Source organism: Adiantum capillus-veneris, chromosome 7 (assembly GCF_014529385.1).
Source record: "Adiantum capillus-veneris isolate H3 chromosome 7, ASM1452938v2, whole genome shotgun sequence".
NCBI classification, from domain to species: domain Eukaryota; kingdom Viridiplantae; phylum Streptophyta; class Polypodiopsida; order Polypodiales; family Pteridaceae; genus Adiantum; species Adiantum capillus-veneris.
In genome coordinates, this window is record NC_140937.1 from 35370753 (window position 1) to 35390988 (window position 20236).

The window sequence follows — 20236 nt, forward strand, 5'->3', positions numbered from 1 at the left end:
CTCTTGTGGGTGTGCAGGTAAATAGCGGAGTTTTGGGTGTATGCACTGCTTTTTTGTCTGGCGAGCCAGCAACAAGACTGCGGTCGCAGGAGTTGCAGCAGCTGATTGCAGCACTGCTGGAATTTATGGCAGTTTGCAAGCGCGCAATCCGCGTGCATTCACGCCTTATTGGTGAGGAGGACCAAGACTTCCACTCCCAGCTTGTCAATGGCTTCCAGTCACTCACAGCTGAACTCTCTCACTACATTCCAGCCATTTTGTCCGAGCTCTGATGCTCGAAAAAACTTCCCCCACCGACCTCCGCCCCCAAAAAAATCCACCATTACCATTTCTGGTAATCATGTGGTGCTGTAACATGCTTTTAGTGTATGATTAGATTGGTTCTGTAGCAATAGCCTCCCCCTTGTAAATCATGTAGGGTGTTGTCAATGCCATTGTAACAGTTATACCATTGTAGTGCTATCACATGTTTTTCTAGTTCACCACCCAACAGCATCTCCCTCCCCCCTCCTTCTCCTTATTCTCTTACTTCCATTTGTATAGGAGCTTCTGCACTCCTTTACTCGCAGGATATAAGAGTTTGCCACAAGGGTGGTTATTATCAGGAAGAAAGTGTATCATATTATGAAATGGTTGTAACCTTGTGGTCTCATAGGTAGATAACAAGACCTTGGGTTTAAGCCCTTTCAGATAGATTGATATCCTCCTTTCAGTATGTAAGATACCCAGTTGCTTCAATTACTGATTGCCAAGGTTCAATATGCTCATTTTCTTTGATCAAAGATGTAATTTGCTGAAGTGAAATGTGACAAATTTATAATGTGACCTACTCTTGCTCAGCCAGAGCCAAGCATTTTTATGTCAACCAAGCATGGCAAGTGCTTATCCACCCAGGGAGATTGAAGAGAGTTTGGTGTTCTCTTCTCCAATTCAAACAAGGAGGTTGCCCAAACGTTTGAGTCTCAAGATAGAAATATGGAACCGTAGCACCTATTTTGACATGCCATATAAGAAAATGAATTGCCACGGGTGTATGAGCAGAGCTTCAAATACACCCGTGGCAATTTCCTCTGGTCTCCAAAATGAAAATTTGAATGTCATTCTTGGTGGTATGTGCTCCTTAAGAGTAAGAGTTCTTTTGCCGCTCTTTGTTGACATTATCTTGAAGTAGCATTCATCACCTCTCAGTATTCGGTACAAGTCATCAGCAAAAGAGTCCATTACCAGACGATTTGGCTTACAAAATTCTTCAATCTTTCCATTTCTAGCTCTTCAATTAAGAGAAGCAACTACATTTTGTATATGATGTCGAAGATTGACCCTTTTCCTCCTAGAGCAAGAGTGAGTCTAAGGTTAGGACTCCATCTAAACTATCACCCCTAAGCTTTCTACACAGGAGTCCTACAAAAAAGATCTAATTAACCATACTCGCATGCAAAGAGTCCTTGCAAGTAGGAGAAACAATGAGGAAAGGAGATGAGCATTGCTTTAGCTACAAAAGCCACATGCACATGTTCAGGCTCAATGACTCCATAGCCATTGACACATAAATCATATCTAGAGCTCCTTTTGACCTTCCACAAAAGAATGCATACAAATTTCATGGAAAAAATCTGATGGAGCCAAATGTTATCAAGTAATGAGAGTTGATAATTCCATGGGGAAAAACTAATGGAGCCAAATGGTACAAGTAATCAAAGCCATGAAGACATGATTTATTGCTCATGGTGAGTACCTCTATCATGGCAATGCTGGCATCAAATATTGATGCGATCGTTTATTATTTTGTAGCAGGTGATGTTTGCATTATAAACTACCTAGTATCACAATTTGTTGTGGCTTTCCTTGCTTGGTTGCATGGATTTGGGTCTGCCAACACTCTATGTTGCTTCTAATAGAATATAAGTGGCCTGTTCTCGTTCATCCAGTTGTATTAGTATTCTCTAAAGTAGTTCAGTTATTGTTCTTGCATCTCTCTCTCTCTCTCTCTCTCTCTCTCTCTCTCTCTCTCTATGCTATCACTTCTTCATTCCTTCACAGTTCCCGAGTGTTTGATGCTATCACTTCACTAATTCTAGAGGTTTCACCCCTTTATAGGACTGTCCAATGTTCTCTTCAAAGGAGGTGCCCTTATTCCTCCACCATAGCCTGGCTCATCTCAATTAACCTTTGATCGAAAGTGTAGTGCACCACTCAAGTGCACATGGATTCTCTTTAGAAAATTTGCTTCTATTGCTACTCTCACGAGTAGCTTCCATAGTTGCAATGGAAATTTTCAATTGGTTCTCGTATCTGTTTTGTAGTTACCAAGCCTGCCAATGGAATTTGGACTTTTCAGGTCTTAATGCCCTCCACTTGTTTAGAAGGGTTAGTTTTTTATCTTGTGATAGTTTTGTGTTTTTTGAGCCCTTTCTTGTGCTCTTGTGACTACCCTTAGAGAAAACAATCATTGCTCTCTAAAGCTGAAGGAGAAGTATTACCTCCACAAGGCTTATGATTGTTTTCAGTGGCCCCTCTTCCTTAAGATTTTTGTGGCTAAAATGTTTGATATGTCATTCGTTACAATATCATTTAGCTATGGGCCCCACCCCAACTTTTTTATGAGGGCAATCTCTTACCCAATGGTTTCCTCTACATTTAAAACATGTACTCTCTTCTCGTGAAGGTGATGGATTTGAAGCCTACCCCTAAGTTGATTTATTGGCATAAGAGGATGGTAATGTCACTTGGATGATGTGGAAAGAAGTATCTCGAGCATAAGTAATCCTTCTAGGTGGTATAATAGCTTTCCATTGACACAAGCTTACGGTTACTTTTTGAGGTCTCGGTCGTGGGTCTTGAATCAAGAAATTAGGTTCAAAAAACTAGGGTTAAGCTTAAAGAGCTCCCTCTTGCTGATAAAGGGTTAACCTTGGATTGGGTACTTTGATGGTAAACATGCCATCTTGCTTTAAAAAGAAACTAGTTGTGCTCTCCTCTCTCTCTATGCTCATTACACCACCACATACTACTTGCATCATGAGCAACATTCACTTATTAATAACTGGGTGTGCAACCTTCTTGCCATATCCTTATGTTAAAGTGCATCCATAATAACTTTGGATTTTACATGTAAACTTGTCACACTTGAGGAAGCTAATGTATTTCTCTTCTCCTTCCATCATTATCAAGACCAAAATTATTTGCATGTAATGGGGCACAACATTTACACTACTAGTCTTTATAGGAATTGAATGCTTGTCCACCAACAATCTAGCTACCATTCCAAAACACCGTGAGATTTATTTTTTGGTTTTGATAATTTTTGTGCCATTGTGGATGAAAGATGACAATGTGAAGGACTTGGCTTATGTATTTCATGTACCCAACATTACAAAGTACTTGCTTCTGTTGGAAACATGATTTGAGTAGGGTTTATACTTCAAGTTCAACTCTACTTGTTTATATCTGCAAGAATATAAGAAGATTGAAAGGTTGATTGCTCAACAAAACACATGGGAGAATGTTCACGCTTGATGTAAATGCACGCAAGGAGTGACAAAGATTGCATCTATGAGTGGCTGTAGGTTTTATGACATGTTCCTTGATAATCATACGAGGAAATATGTGTGTATTTCATGAAGGAGAAAAGTGGTTATTGAAGCACTTCCAAATTTCAAGGCTATATGAAAAATAGAATCCAAGAACGTATAGTGCTTGAGGTCAAATGGGGTGAAAAATATTTTTCTAATAAATCTGCTAGTTTTTTAGAAAAGCTTGACAATTTTCATGCTAACATAAAGGATGACCTTGGGGTTGATGTAAAGAAGAATGTGGCTACAAAAAATGTTGGTGTACATCATTTATAATTATACTTAAGCGTGCGAAGCACTATGTTTTGGAGCAAAAAGGAAGGGAGGTGGGGGTGGGCTATGGGGTACCAAACGCATTTCGCTCTTTTGAGGAGTTCATCAGTGGTAGTAGAAGGGAGGGTTACAAATAGGAAACAAGGAAGATTATGCACTTTATATAGGAGAGAGAGGAAGAGGGGGGGGGGGGGGGGGGGGGGGGGAAGAAGGAAGGTGTACTTTGCAGGGGCTATGAGTTCACCTACCTAACTAGAGGTAGAGAGTGGTGTAGAGTCTCCCAAGGATAAGTAGTAATGGATTGAATTTTATCGGCGGGGGGGGGGGGGGTGGTGGGAAGCGTCGAGTCCAAATAGAGGGGGGGCGTCGACTCCAAAATGAGGGGGTTGTATCTCTCAAAACATGTATCGATGGAGTGATATTGAGGGTTGTCTAGTTAGCAAAACGTGTGATGGAGGGGTTAAAATTTAGGGGAACTTAAATAGTAACAAAGGGGGGGATAGAGAGTATAGGGAGGGGTTTAAAAATACCACGAAAAAAGTGTTGAACTAGATTCCAAAAAAGTTTGTGATCTAGCACCTGGTGTGTAGTGTACAAGACTGTGTGTAAGGTGCCCATCGGGGGGGGGGTGTGATTTGAGAGTATAAAGAAGCAAGGGGAATTAATTTGATTCACAAAGTGGTGTTCCAGGAGTACAATTCAACAGGAAAAAATTTGGAATGCAAGGTCAAAAAAGTAAAGGGGGTTTTTTGATAGGAGTCTATGTTGCCAATGAACTTTAGGCTTGTGAGAATCAACCTGAAAAAACGAGCAATAAGAATTAGGGTAGGGTATAAAGAGTATCGATTTGTAAAGTTTGGTTCAAATCTTGTTTTTGGATTTGGTTAGAAGAGTGCCTAAGTTTTGGCCATTGGTCCAACATACGATGGGTTGGTCCAGATGAGCAAGGGCAAGAGAGAGGCTGCAAGTCGTATAGATAGGCTTACCAATTATTAGGGTAGGGTTTAGTCTATGAGTTTCTGGTGAAAAAGGGAGTTTGAGGATATTAGGGGGAAGATTTTTTGGAGATGGGGTTTTAGTTAGGAGATTGGTTCGTTCCTTGTAAGTGATCAATCCAAAGACTTTAAGGAGAAAATTTCTTGGGTAGCCTCTATGAAGGAGCCTTAGCAAGAAGAGGTCTCTCAAACGATAGAATCCATATGGATTGCTTTCCCTAATAATATAGTGTTTAAGCTCTATCTTGATAAAAGCTCATTTTTGGTGTAGAGGGTGCCAAGAGATCCAAGGTATATATTGGTAAGAGTTGAGAGGTTTTTGGTAACAATTGGAATCCAAGATACCATACAAGTTGAAAGTATGTCCTTTGTGGAAGTGGACATCTAGGATGGTAGCCTCAAAAGTGGATATGATGGGTGAGATCACTATATGTGCTTCTAAAGGGAAGGCGTAAGAAGCGAGAGCTTTGGTAAGTGCTTTACGAGTGCCTGTCCATACCCCAAAGGCATCGTCTATGTATCTCTTGTAATATGCTAGATTCGGGCTATAGATAAGGAGAGAGTGGTTTTCTAGGTGGCAGAGAAAAAGACAAGCATAAACCATTGCGAAGTTGGATCCCATTGCGGTGCCTTTATTTTTCTTCCACACTTTATCTTTGAAGCAAAGATAATGGTGTGATAGAACAAGGGTGGCAAGTGAGATGATGAATTCTATTTTTGGGGTGACGAAGAAATTAGTAATGGTGCTTCTGAGGGCTATGAGTCCCTCAGTCATAGGGATGCTGGGGTAGAGGGAGGTCACATCGAAGGTAAAAAGGAGACAATGGGGGGGGGGGGAAGTCTTGGAGTGGAGATCGATGATGAGGGATAGTGAGTCTTTAAGTTGTTGTTGTTGTGAAAGGAGGACATGATAAAGTTGGAAGTGTAGCCATTTGGAAGCATTTTCAAATAGATACCCCCGGTAAGAGAAAATAGGACGGGCTACAAGTATGGGCTTGTGTAACTTAGGGAGAAATTGGATAGGACAGGGTTTGAAGGGTTTATGGAGTGGCGTGAGGATAAAGGTAGCTTCATCTAGGGTGAGGAGCATGTATTTGAGGGTGATGGAGTGGAGTAAGGAGACGAGGTAATTATGTGGTGGTGGGGTGAGGGGTTGGTATGTGGAGAGATCATTGAGTTGTCTTAGGGCTTCTTGTTCATACCATTCCCGTGATAGGATGGTAAGGCCTAGATTTTTATCCGCCGGTTTAATGACTATTGTGGAGTCTGTTGAAAGGGTTTTAAGGGTACGCTTGACAAATTTGGAAAATTTTGAGTGGGAAGTTTTGTAGAATGCAAGTGTATCTTTTAGATTAATGAGGTTAAGGGATGTGATTCCCTCTAGTGTAGGATCTAAAGAGGGGGGTATCCAAGAGGGGTTAGGGATTTTGTAAGGGGAAGGTTTGTTGGACATAGAAGATTGAAAAAACATTTTGAGTTGTAGTCTCCTTGCCAAGGAGTCATGGGATTTAATAATGAGTTCCGTAGGGGGGTTAGGGGGAGGGGGGATGTATTTAAGTCCTAACTCTAAGCATTTCTTTTCATCCATAGAGAGGGGACGGGAGGTGAGATTATGAACAAAATTAGAACAAGGGCTATTGACCAAGGTGCATGAAGAGAGCTTACCAAAAACTGTAAGTTTGTAGGCGTGCGGGTTAATGAGTGGAAGCCAAAATTTATGCCTCTTTCTTCCTCTATCTGTGGGAAGTTTCCTAAGAGGGATGGAGGGAGCTCCATTGAAAAAGGATAGGATAGAAGGTGGTGAGGTAGAGATGGAAGGGAGAGAGTGTTGAGTGTTAATCCAAAGATAATGGAGGAGGGGGGGCTTTTTGAAAAGCAAGTGCAACCAAGAGGTTGGACAAGAAGGTCCTAATCCCTCCTCCCTTTTCCTTTTCTCGAATCTTTGTAGGTACGTATGTGGTTGTTGTTGTAGTTGTCGTCATCGTGATTGGTGTTGTTGCGGTTGCGATTGGTGTGTTGTCGTTGTAGTTTTCGTCTTCGCGATTGGTGTTGTTGCTGTGGCGATTGGTGTTGTCGTCGACATCATGAGAATGATTGTTGTGGTTGAGAGGTTTGGTTTAGTTTGTTATAGGGGAAAGGATTTGGTTTTTGTTTAGGATTGGAGGATGAAGAGCTAAATGGTGTGAATCCGATTGAGGGGGTATTTTGGGTTTTTCGAAGTAGGCTTATAAGAAGGGGAGTAAAAGAAAGGTATTTTAGAGGGCGGGGAATGGGGAGGCGAGTAAGGTGGTTTTTGTTTATTGAGGAGGGTTGGGATTGTGTAGGCCTTGGGGGTCTTTTCAAAGGTTGTGGTGGGGGATGTGGGAGGGTGTGTAAGGTGGGAGGATGAGGAGAGAGAGGTTCTAGGGGGGTAAAAGGGAGCTTTGGCCAAGGCATGGTTTATTGGTGACTTGGTGAGATGGGTGTTAGTGGTGATAGGTGTGGCGATAGAGGGTTTAATGAGAGGGAGAGATTGAAAATGTTTGCGAACTTCTAGTTCTATGAGCTCCTTGATGGTTTGCTCCTTAGGGAGATGGGTGATAGTTTCTTTCATGGTGGAGATGGTACGTTTTCTAGTTTTAAAAGTTTCTTCTTCTTTGGTGGAGGCCAAATGAGAGTTAACTATAAGGGATTGCATTTAAGAGAGGAAGAGTTGGATGGAAGTGTCTTTCCATTTGGTTAGGTATTGGAGCCAATCTCCCGAGGCTAAAAGGGGTAAAGTAATAGAAGCAAGTTTGTTGACGAGGTCGGTGAGGCGACTTTCTGCTTCAAGGTGGTAGTTATCCACTATCGTTTGGAGGTTTTGAACAAGGAGTTTTTGTGCTTGGATGAGGGCAAGGGTGCAATCTAGTTGATATTGGATAGTGAGGGCAGTGAACTTGGCGTTAAGAAGGGCTTGAGCTTGGGTATCTTCTAGTTGCAAACGAGGGGGTTTCATGTTGAGTCTATTGGGGTTGGCATTAAGAAGGGCTTGAGCTTGGGTATCTTCTAGTTGCAAACGAGGGGGTTTCATGTTGAGTCTATTGGGGTTGGCATTATTCTTGTGTAGTTCCGTTAGGTGTGCGGTGTAGGAAGAGGCTTTGGTTAGCTTTTTGTGTAGCTTGGTAAATTCAAGAAGAGAGAGATTAATGATATCATCGAACTCTTTGGGTTTTGAAAGAGAGTGAGGGAAGGGTTTGGGCGAGGGGGGGGTTTAGAGCTCCTTGGATGAAGAAGGTTGGTAGAGGGAGGGATTCAAAGTATTAGGTAAAGCGGGTGTGGTTTTGATGGTGGAGAGAGTAATATGAAGTTTAGATTGGGTCTTCTTTGGAGGGTTTGAGTATGGTGGGAAGGGCTCTGTTCCGGGGTTTGGATCTAGGTGCATGAAGAGAGCTTACCAAAAACTGTAAGTTTGTAGGCGTGCGGGTTAATGAGTGGAAGCCAAAATTTATGCCTCTTTCTTCCTCTATCTGTGGGAAGTTTCCCAAGAGGGATGGGGGGAGCTCCATTGAAAAAGGATAGGATAGAAGGTGGTGAGGTAGAGATGGAAGGGAGAGAGTGTTGAGTGTTAATCCAAAGATAAGGGAGGAGGGGGGGCTTTTTGAAATCAAGTGCAACCAAGAGGTTGGACAAGAAGGTCCTAATCCCTCCTCCCTTTTCCTTTTCCCGAATCTTTGTAGGTACGTATGTGGTTGTTGTTGTAGTTGTCGTCATCGTGATTGGTGTTGTTGCGGTTGCGATTGGTGTTGTCGTTGTAGTTTTCGTCTTCGCGATTGGTGTTGTTGCTGTGGCGATTGGTGTTGTCGTCGACATCATGAGAATGATTGTTGTGGTTGAGAGGTTTGGTTAGTTTGTTATAGGGGAAAGGCTTTGGTTTTTGTTTAGGATTGGAGGATGAAGAGCTAAATGGTGTGAATCCGATTGAGGGGGTATTTTGGGTTTTCCGTAGTAGGCTTATAAGGAGGGGAGTAAAAGAAAGGTATTTTAGAGGGCGGGGAATGGGGAGGCAAGTGAGGTGGTTTTTGTTTATTGAGGACGGTTGGGATTGTGTAGGCCTTGGGGGTCTTTTCAAAGGTTGTGGTGGGGGATGTGGGAGGGTGTGTAAGGTGGGAGGATGAGGAGAGAGAGGTTCTAGGGGGGGTAAAAGGGAGCTTTGGCCGTGGCATGGTTTATTGGTGACTTGGTGAGATGGGTGTTAGTGGTGATAGGTGTGGCGATAGAGGGTTTAATGAGAGGGAGAGATTGAAAATGTTTGCGAACTTCTAGTTCTATGAGCTCCTTGATGGTTTGCTCCTTAGAGAGGTGGGTGATAGTTTCTTTCATGGTGGAGATGGTACGTTTTCTAGTTTTAAAAGCTTCTTCTTCTTTGGTGGAGGCCAAATGAGAGTTAACTATAAGGGATTGCATTTAAGAGAGGAAGAGTTGGATGGAAGTGTCTTTCCATTTGGTTAGGTATTGGAGCCAATCTCCCGAGGCTAAAAGGGGTAAAGTAATAGAAGCAAGTTTGTTGACGAGGTCGGTGAGGCGACTTTCTGCTTCAAGGTGGTAGTTATCCACTATCGTTTGGAGGTTTTGAACAAGGAGTTTTTGTGCTTGGATGAGGGCAAGGGTGCAATCTAGTTGATATTGGATAGTGAGGGCAGTGAACTTGGCGTTAAGAAGGGCTTGAGCTTGGGTATCTTCTAGTTGCAAACGAGGGGGTTTCATGTTGAGTCTATTGGGGTTGGCATTATTCTTGTGTAGTTCCGTTAGGTGTGCGGTGTAGGAAGAGGCTTTGGTTAGCTTTTTGTGTAGCTTGGTAAATTCAAGAAGAGAGAGATTAATGATATCATCGAACTCTTTGGGTTTTGAAAGAGAGTGAGGGAAGGGTTTGGGCGAGGGGGGGGTTTAGAGCTCCTTGGATGAAGAAGGTTGGTAGAGGGAGGGATTCAAAGTATTAGGTAAAGCGGGTGTGGTTTTGATGGTGGAGAGAGTAATATGAAGTTTAGATTGGGTCTTCTTTGGAGGGTTTGAGTATGGTGGGAAGGGCTCTGTTCCGGGGTTTGGATCTAGGTGCATGAAGAGAGCTTACCAAAAACTGTAAGTTTGTAGGCGTGCGGGTTAATGAGTGGAAGCCAAAATTTATGCCTCTTTCTTCCTCTATCTGTGGGAAGTTTCCCAAGAGGGATGGGGGGAGCTCCATTGAAAAAGGATAGGATAGAAGGTGGTGAGGTAGAGATGGAAGGGAGAGAGTGTTGAGTGTTAATCCAAAGATAAGGGAGGAGGGGGGGCTTTTTGAAATCAAGTGCAACCAAGAGGTTGGACAAGAAGGTCCTAATCCCTCCTCCCTTTTCCTTTTCCCGAATCTTTGTAGGTACGTATGTGGTTGTTGTTGTAGTTGTCGTCATCGTGATTGGTGTTGTTGCGGTTGCGATTGGTGTTGTCGTTGTAGTTTTCGTCTTCGCGATTGGTGTTGTTGCTGTGGCGATTGGTGTTGTCGTCGACATCATGAGAATGATTGTTGTGGTTGAGAGGTTTGGTTAGTTTGTTATAGGGGAAAGGCTTTGGTTTTTGTTTAGGATTGGAGGATGAAGAGCTAAATGGTGTGAATCCGATTGAGGGGGTATTTTGGGTTTTCCGTAGTAGGCTTATAAGGAGGGGAGTAAAAGAAAGGTATTTTAGAGGGCGGGGAATGGGGAGGCAAGTGAGGTGGTTTTTGTTTATTGAGGACGGTTGGGATTGTGTAGGCCTTGGGGGTCTTTTCAAAGGTTGTGGTGGGGGATGTGGGAGGGTGTGTAAGGTGGGAGGATGAGGAGAGAGAGGTTCTAGGGGGGGTAAAAGGGAGCTTTGGCCTTGGCATGGTTTATTGGTGACTTGGTGAGATGGGTGTTAGTGGTGATAGGTGTGGCGGTAGAGGGTTTAATGAGAGGGAGAGATTGAAAATGTTTGCGAACTTCTAGTTCTATGAGCTCCTTGATGGTTTGCTCCTTAGGGAGGTGGGTGATAGTTTCTTTCATGGTGGAGATGGTACGTTTTCTAGTTTTAAAAGCTTCTTCTTCTTTGGTGGAGGCCAAATGAGAGTTAACTATAAGGGATTGCATTTGAGAGAGGAAGAGTTGGATGGAAGTGTCTTTCCATTTGGTTAGGTATTAGAGCCAATCTCCCGAGGCTAAAAGGGGTAAAGTAATAGAAGCAAGTTTGTTGACGAGGTCGGTGAGGCGATTTTCTGCTTCAAGGTGGTAGTTATCCACTATCGTTTGGAGGTTTTGAACAAGGAGTTTTTGTGCTTGGATGAGGGCAAGGGTGCAATCTAGTTGATATTGGATAGTGAGGGCAGTGAACTTGGCGTTAAGAAGGGCTTGAGCTTGGGTATCTTCTAGTTGCAAACGAGGGGGTTTCATGTTGAGTCTATTGGGGTTGGCGTTAAGGACGGCTTGAGCTTGGGTATCTTCTAGTTGCAAACGAGGGGGTTTCATGTTGAGTCTATTGGGGTTGGCATTATTCTTGTGTAGTTCCGTTAGGTGTGCGGTGTAGGAAGAGGCTTTGGTTAGCTTTTTGTTTAGCTTGGTAAATTCAAGAAGAGAGAGATTAATGATATCATCGAACTCTTTGGGTTTTGAAAGAGAGTGAGGGAAGGGTTTGGGCGAGGGGGCGGTTTAGAGCTCCTTGGATGAAGAAGGTTGGTAGAGGGAGGGATTCAAAGTATTAGGGTGATGGTGGAGAGAGTAATATGATGTTTAGATTGGGTCTTCTTTGGAGGGTTTGAGTATGGTGGGAAGGGCTCTGTTCCGGGGTTTGGATCTAGGTGCATGAAGAGAGCTTACCAAAAACTGTAAGTTTGTAGGCGTGCGGGTTAATGAGTGGAAGCCAAAATTTATGCCTCTTTCTTCCTCTATCTGTGGGAAGTTTCCCAAGAGAGATGGGGGGAGCTCCATTGAAAAAGGATAGGATAGAAGGTGGTGAGGTAGAGATGGAAGGGAGAGAGTGTTGAGTGTTAATCCAAAGATAAGGGAGGAGGGGGGGCTTTTTGAAATCAAGTGCAACCAAGAGGTTGGACAAGAAGGTCCTAATCCCTCCTCCCTTTTCCTTTTCCCGAATCTTTGTAGGTACGTATGTGGTTGTTGTTGTAGTTGTCGTCATCGTGATTGGTGTTGTTGCGGTTGCGATTGGTGTTGTCGTTGTAGTTTTCGTCTTCGCGATTGGTGTTGTTGCTGTGGCGATTGGTGTTGTCGTCGACATCATGAGAATGATTGTTGTGGTTGAGAGGTTTGGTTAGTTTGTTATAGGGGAAAGGCTTTGGTTTTTGTTTAGGATTGGAGGATGAAGAGCTAAATGGTGTGAATCCGATTGAGGGGGTATTTTGGGTTTTCCGTAGTAGGCTTATAAGGAGGGGAGTAAAAGAAAGGTATTTTAGAGGGCGGGGAATGGGGAGGCAAGTGAGGTGGTTTTTGTTTATTGAGGACGGTTGGGATTGTGTAGGCCTTGGGGGTCTTTTCAAAGGTTGTGGTGGGGGATGTGGGAGGGTGTGTAAGGTGGGAGGATGAGGAGAGAGAGGTTCTAGGGGGGGTAAAAGGGAGCTTTGTCCGTGGCATGGTTTATTGGTGACTTGGTGAGATGGGTGTTAGTGGTGATAGGTGTGGCGATAGAGGGTTTAATGAGAGGGAGAGATTGAAAATGTTTGTGAACTTCTAGTTCTATGAGCTCCTTGATGGTTTGCTCCTTAGAGAGGTGGGTGATAGTTTCTTTCATGGTGGAGATGGTACGTTTTCTAGTTTTAAAAGCTTCTTCTTCTTTGGTGGAGGCCAAATGAGAGTTAACTATAAGGGATTGCATTTAAGAGAGGAAGAGTTGGATGGAAGTGTCTTTCCATTTGGTTAGGTATTGGAGCCAATCTCCCGAGGCTAAAAGAGGTAAAGTAATAGAAGCAAGTTTGTTGACGAGGTCGGTGAGGCGACTTTCTGCTTCAAGGTGGTAGTTATCCACTATCGTTTGGAGGTTTTGAACAAGGAGTTTTTGTGCTTGGATGAGGGCAAGGGTGCAATCTAGTTGATATTGGATAGTGAGGGCAGTGAACTTGGCGTTAAGAAGGGCTTGAGCTTGGGTATCTTCTAGTTGCAAACGAGGGGGTTTCATGTTGAGTCTATTGGGGTTGGCATTATTCTTGTGTAGTTCCGTTAGGTGTGCGGTGTAGGAAGAGGCTTTGGTTAGCTTTTTGTGTAGCTTGGTAAATTCAAGAAGAGAGAGATTAATGATATCATCGAACTCTTTGGGTTTTGAAAGAGAGTGAGGGAAGGGTTTGGGCGAGGGGGGGGTTTAGAGCTCCTTGGATGAAGAAGGTTGGTAGAGGGAGGGATTCAAAGTATTAGGTAAAGCGGGTGTGGTTTTGATGGTGGAGAGAGTAATATGAAGTTTAGATTGGGTCTTCTTTGGAGGGTTTGAGTATGGTGGGAAGGGCTCTGTTCCGGGGTTTGGATCTAGGTGCATGAAGAGAGCTTACCAAAAACTGTAAGTTTGTAGGCGTGCGGGTTAATGAGTGGGAGCCAAAATTTATGCCTCTTTCTTCCTCTATCTGTGGGAAGTTTCCCAAGAGGGATGGGGGGAGCTCCATTGAAAAAGGATAGGATAGAAGGTGGTGAGGTAGAGATGGAAGGGAGAGAGTGTTGAGTGTTAATCCAAAGATAAGGGAGGAGGGGGGGCTTTTTGAAATCAAGTGCAACCAAGAGGTTGGACAAGAAGGTCCTAATCCCTCCTCCCTTTTCCTTTTCCCGAATCTTTGTAGGTACGTATGTGGTTGTTGTTGTAGTTGTCGTCATCGTGATTGGTGTTGTTGCGGTTGCGATTGGTGTTGTCGTTGTAGTTTTCGTCTTCGCGATTGGTGTTGTTGCTGTGGCGATTGGTGTTGTCGTCGACATCATGAGAATGATTGTTGTGGTTGAGAGGTTTGGTTAGTTTGTTATAGGGGAAAGGCTTTGGTTTTTGTTTAGGATTGGAGGATGAAGAGCTAAATGGTGTGAATCCGATTGAGGGGGTATTTTGGGTTTTCCGTAGTAGGCTTATAAGGAGGGGAGTAAAAGAAAGGTATTTTAGAGGGCGGGGAATGGGGAGGCAAGTGAGGTGGTTTTTGTTTATTGAGGACGGTTGGGATTGTGTAGGCCTTGGGGGTCTTTTCAAAGGTTGTGGTGGGGGATGTGGGAGGGTGTGTAAGGTGGGAGGATGAGGAGAGAGAGGTTCTAGGGGGGGTAAAAGGGAGCTTTGGCCGTGGCATGGTTTATTGGTGACTTGGTGAGATGGGTGTTAGTGGTGATAGGTGTGGCGATAGAGGGTTTAATGAGAGGGAGAGATTGAAAATGTTTGCGAACTTCTAGTTCTATGAGCTCCTTGATGGTTTGCTCCTTAGAGAGGTGGGTGATAGTTTCTTTCATGGTGGAGATGGTACGTTTTCTAGTTTTAAAAGCTTCTTCTTCTTTGGTGGAGGCCAAATGAGAGTTAACTATAAGGAATTGCATTTAAGAGAGGAAGAGTTGGATGGAAGTGTCTTTCCATTTGGTTAGGTATTGGAGCCAATCTCCTGAGGCTAAAAGGGGTAAAGTAATAGAAGCAAGTTTGTTGACGAGGTCGGTGAGGCGACTTTCTGCTTCAAGGTGGTAGTTATCCACTATCGTTTGGAGGTTTTGAACAAGGAGTTTTTGTGCTTGGATGAGGGCAAGGGTGCAATCTAGTTGATATTGGATAGTGAGGGCAGTGAACTTGGCGTTAAGAAGGGCTTGAGCTTGGGTATCTTCTAGTTGCAAACGAGGGGGTTTCATGTTGAGTCTATTGGGGTTGGCATTATTCTTGTGTAGTTCCGTTAGGTGTGTGGTGTAGGAAGAGGCTTTGGTTAGGTTTTTGTGTAGCTTGGTAAATTCAAGAAGAGAGAGATTAATGATATCATCGAACTCTTTGGGTTTTGAAAGAGAGTGAGGGAAGGGTTTGGGCGAGGGGGGGGTTTAGAGCTCCTTGGATGAAGAAGGTTGGTAGAGGGAGGGATTCAAAGTATTAGGTAAAGCGGGTGTGGTTTTGATGGTGGAGAGAGTAATATGAAGTTTAGACTGGGTCTTCTTTGGAGGGTTTGAGTATGGTGGGAAGGGCTCTGTTCCGGGGTTTGGATCTAGGTGCACGAAGAGAGCTTACCAAAAACTGTAAGTTTGTAGGCGTGCGGGTTAATGAGTGGAAGCCAAAATTTATGCCTCTTTCTTCCTCTATCTGTGGGAAGTTTCCCAAGAGGGATGGGGGGAGCTCCATTGAAAAAGGATAGGATAGAAGGTGGTGAGGTAGAGATGGAAGGGAGAGAGTGTTGAGTGTTAATCCAAAGATAAGGGAGGAGGGGGGGCTTTTTGAAATCAAGTGCAACCAAGAGGTTGGACAAGAAGGTCCTAATCCCTCCTCCCTTTTCCTTTTCCCGAATCTTTGTAGGTACGTATGTGGTTGTTGTTGTAGTTGTCGTCATCGTGATTGGTGTTGTTGCGGTTGCGATTGGTGTTGTCGTTGTAGTTTTCGTCTTCGCGATTGGTGTTGTTGCTGTGGCGATTGGTGTTGTCGTCGACATCATGAGAATGATTGTTGTGGTTGAGAGGTTTGGTTAGTTTGTTATAGGGGAAAGGCTTTGGTTTTTGTTTAGGATTGGAGGATGAAGAGCTAAATGGTGTGAATCCGATTGAGGGGGTATTTTGGGTTTTCCGTAGTAGGCTTATAAGGAGGGGAGTAAAAGAAAGGTATTTTAGAGGGCGGGGAATGGGGAGGCAAGTGAGGTGGTTTTTGTTTATTGAGGACGGTTGGGATTGTGTAGGCCTTGGGGGTCTTTTCAAAGGTTGTGGTGGGGGATGTGGGAGGGTGTGTAAGGTGGGAGGATGAGGAGAGAGAGGTTCTAGGGGGGGTAAAAGGGAGCTTTGGCCGTGGCATGGTTTATTGGTGACTTGGTGAGATGGGTGTTAGTGGTGATAGGTGTGGCGGTAGAGGGTTTAATGAGAGGGAGAGATTGAAAATGTTTGCGAACTTCTAGTTCTATGAGCTCCTTGATGGTTTGCTCCTTAGGGAGGTGGGTGATAGTTTCTTTCATGGTGGAGATGGTACGTTTTCTAGTTTTAAAAGCTTCTTCTTCTTTGGTGGAGGCCAAATGAGAGTTAACTATAAGGGATTGCATTTGAGAGAGGAAGAGTTGGATGGAAGTGTCTTTCCATTTGGTTAGGTATTAGAGCCAATCTCCCGAGGCTAAAAGGGGTAAAGTAATAGAAGCAAGTTTGTTGACGAGGTCGGTGAGGCGATTTTCTGCTTCAAGGTGGTAGTTATCCACTATCGTTTGGAGGTTTTGAACAAGGAGTTTTTGTGCTTGGATGAGGGCAAGGGTGCAATCTAGTTGATATTGGATAGTGAGGGCAGTGAACTTGGCGTTAAGAAGGGCTTGAGCTTGGGTATCTTCTAGTTGCAAACGAGGGGGTTTCATGTTGAGTCTATTGGGGTTGGCATTATTCTTGTGTAGTTCCGTTAGGTGTGCGGTGTAGGAAGAGGCTTTGGTTAGCTTTTTGTGTAGCTTGGTAAATTTAAGAAGAGAGAGATTAATGATATCATCGAACTCTTTGGGTTTTGAAAGAGAGTGAGGGAAGGGTTTGGGCGAGGGGGGGGTTTGGAGCTCCTTGGATGAAGAAGGTTGGTATAGGGAGGGATTCAAAGTATTAGGTAAAGCGGGTGTGGTTTTGATGGTGGAGAGAGTAATATGAAGTTTAGATTGGGTCTTCTTTGGAGGGTTTGAGTATGGTGGGAAGGGCTCTGTGCCGGGGTTTGGATCTAGGCGAACGGGTGAATCTTCTACCCTAAGATCGGCTTGGTGAGGGTTGGGGGAGAAGTCGAAAGATTCCTCTAAAAGTTGCTTGAATTCGTCATCCATAATTTTGTAGGGGTCGAGCGTGATGTGGTCTGGTGATAGGGTATTCTCCATGAGGTGTTTGTCGTTATTGGGTGGGTTGTTGACCGGTGGGGTATCTACCGGGATAGAGGGGTCTTCGAGGTTAGGTGTATTCTTATCGGTGGGCGAATCCATGCTATTGTTGAGGCCTTCTTTGTTATTGTGGTGTGCATCCAAGTAGAGGCCTTCTCTGTTATTGTGGTGCACATCCATGTAGAGGTTTCCCAGAGTGTTGGAGGGTTGTATCCTTGAAAAATTCAGCGAGAGCCGACTTTGATGACGAGGGTGACGAGGGTGGGCACTCTCAGTAGGTTGCTATGTTTCGGATACTCCGTTGATGACGTTGACGAAAATTTTACGAACGGAGGTGAGGAGGATGAACCACCATAGGCTGTGTCGTATTGATGCTGACGGCGATTGCTTATGAGAGCAAGCGCTCCAAGGTGGCCGAAGTTTACGGACTGAGGTGAGGAGAGTGAACCTTAATAAACTACGCCTTACCAATGCTGAGGGCGACTTCTTAAGAGAGCAGGCGCTCCAAGGTGGCCGAAGTTTGGCAGTTGTGGCTTTGTGAGAGGCTGCTCAACGTTGTGCTGCAGACCTTCGGGTCATAGTAGCTTAGTATGTTGCAAGGTATGAAAAAGAAGGGTTGTTTGCCGCTGTGAAGAGTGTGCTATATCGCAGGGGGTCGAAGGGCTGATTTCATGCAAGATAGTTAATGTGTAGCGCGAGCTAGGTGAACTGACGCTACCGCCATGCAATATTTTAACTGTCGCAGCGAGCTGGGTGAACCTTAGTTGTTCTTTAACGGGCAGAACTTGTTGAGCAGATGAGGGTATACATGGTGGTGGCTTTGTGTATGGGAGCGTGTGTGGGAGGGAGAGTGCAAAAGTGGAGAGCGAGGCGATGATACTGTGTAGCTGGTGTGTAAGCGATGCAGTGTAGTGTAGAGAGTAGGGTTTCGAGTATGATTTGCTGGAACTAAGCAACTGGTGCGAGGTTTGCTAAAGAGCAGAAAACTGAAGCAAGCGAGAATGTAGGGTGACGCGGAGAAAGCGAATCAGGGGAGGTTTATAAAAAATAACCCGTAGGTAAACTTGTGCACCTGTACGCGGGTGTTGAGCTTGGGCAAGAGCCAGCGGTGGGGTTTGTGAAAGGGTGACAGAGCTTGGTACGAGGGAATTGGCTAAACTGTAAGGGTGTTGAATCCAAAAGCCTTGAGGGAAATAAATGGCCGTTAACACTAGGTTGGTAATGGGACACTTTTATGTCTTGGGACACTTTTATGTCCTGTTAAGTGACCATTTTCCTTGAATTATGTCAAGAGTTTCAAAATGGATTTTGAGGTGCTATCTGTCTAGAAAGTTGTCTCATGAGCTGAGAAAAACTCAACATTTTTTTGGAATATCAATTCCATCTTTAACCTTGTCCTTGCACAACATTTCACAACATAAACTGTGTGAAAAAACGGGTCCTATTTTTGGCTGTTTTCAACTTTTTGCAACTATACCACTCTAGAATTCATGTTTGTGAGGTCTATAATGCTAGAGAACTATCTTTAGTAGTCCTCAACATGTCCTGATGCTTCTAGAGAGAAATAAATGTTAAAGTTGTAAGTTATGACCAAATTACAAAAATTGTCAAATCCTATTTTTTAGCCAATTTTAGCTCTTCTATGATTTTTTTGGTGGCTTTCATGATATCCAAATGCAGATTTGATTTTCTATGTCGTATATTGTAACATAAAGCTAATATTACTTGAGTTTTGGGGCACCTAATACCCTATTTTGCATAGTAGACAACGATGGTTGATTTTTTCAATTATAGAAGAAACGAACCATTCTAGTTTATCAAGTATAGCTTTTTCAATATTGTTAGTTTCTTGTGACAACTACATGCATTTTGTAGGTAGGAACCATATTTAGTCATAAGGATCAAATTTGGCTAGATATTGAATAGTTTCTATGGGATTCTACAACTCATAATGTTGAACCCAGTTTTTTCATGTTTGTTGTATTTAGCACTTCATCTTTGTCCCCAAGATTCCCCTTGGTAAGAGATGTATTATTCTTTTGACATGCTCCATGGCTCCTTATGAACCTAAAGGACAATAGGGAACTAAGAAAACATGCATATATTATTTGTATCGAGCGTGGCCATAGAAACTTTGATGATAGGTTTGCAGAATGGTAAAAATTCAACTTTTTTGTACCTATTTCTTTTGGAAAAACAAAAAATAGTGAGTGAGAAGCAATCATATGTTCTGATCACCAACCCATTGAAGTTAACTAGGGAATTTATCTCAAGTCCCACAAAAATCCCTAATCTTATTTTTATGCAACAAAACGTAAGAAATGACTGTTTTGATGAAAATGTAATGGTCCATCAACTTTGGAGGCTTGGTGTGACCAAAAGATGAGAAAATTTTACAAGTTTCTTATTTTTTCCATGTGTAGTAGGCCTTGAACTATAACCTCATGAAAGGATTTTACAAAATGAGTGGATCTACTATGGTTTTGGAGGTTTTTTTCAAAACCCTGAAAGGACACTTTTATGTCCTGTTAGGTTACCAACCTAGTGTTTAGTGAAATACAAGGTCGCTTAAGGTGAAAACCCGAGGGAGTACGTACCCAAGTGTCACGCCTTTCAAAGCCGCTTAAGGAGAAAAACAGAGGGAGTACGAAGTCCTGTACTCCACTATTAATGCTTTTAAATAGTGGGTCAAAAGTGTGTTTTCGGGACAAAGTTACGAAAGGTTTAAGATAATGAACCTATGAGAAATTAAATCCAAAACAAAGGGAAGGTAACCAGGAAGTTGTATGTCGGGGGAAATTTGAAGATAATACAAAGAGACGGCGACTTCTAAAATTGTCGGAGCAAAAGTTTCGTAACGGTGAAAAGCAAGGGTAATAAAATAAAGGACTAAGAGGAAATGATGGAGAGGGTTTCGGGATGAAGAAGTGCGCAGTGCTTTTATTTTTTAAAAAACACTTAATTTATAATTATCCTTAAGCATGCGAAGCACTATGTTCTGGAGCAAAAAGGAAGGGAGGTGGGGGTGGGCTATGGGGTACCGAACGCGTTTTGCTCCTTTGAGGAGCTCATCAGTGGTAGTAGAAGGGAGGGTTATGAATAGGAAAAAGGGAAGAGGATGCTCTTTATATAGGAGCGAGAGGAGGGGGGAAGAAGGAAGGCGTACTTTGCAGGGGCTATGAGCTTACCTACCTAACTAGAGGTAGAGAGTGGTGTAGAGTCTCCCAAGGATAAGTAGTAATGGATTGAATTTTAGGGGGGGGGGGGGGGGGGGGAGGGGGGGAGGGGGAAGCGTCGAGTCCAAAATGAGGGGGTTGTATCTCTCAAAACATGTGTCGATGGAGTGATATTGAGGGTTGTCTAGTTAGCAAAAAGTGTAATGGAGGGGTTAAAATTTAGGGGAACTTAAATAGTAACAAAGGGGGGGA

At 43.5% G+C, this 20236-nt stretch overlaps 1 protein-coding gene across 5 annotated transcripts in view; it reads left to right on the forward strand.

The window, feature by feature from the left end:
- SPK1 (guanyl-nucleotide exchange factor) overlaps window positions 1-765 on the forward strand; it is a 189690-nt gene extending 188925 nt beyond the window's left edge. For all 5 annotated transcript variants that reach the window (XM_086515791.1, XM_086515793.1, XM_086515792.1 and 2 more), the window contains one exon: window positions 18-765. In XM_086515791.1, coding sequence (XP_086371917.1) covers window positions 18-272 — 255 coding nt within the window. In that variant the 3' untranslated portion in view covers window positions 273-765. The remainder of the gene's footprint in view (window positions 1-17) is intronic.
- Window positions 766-20236: the final 19471 nt, after the last annotated feature.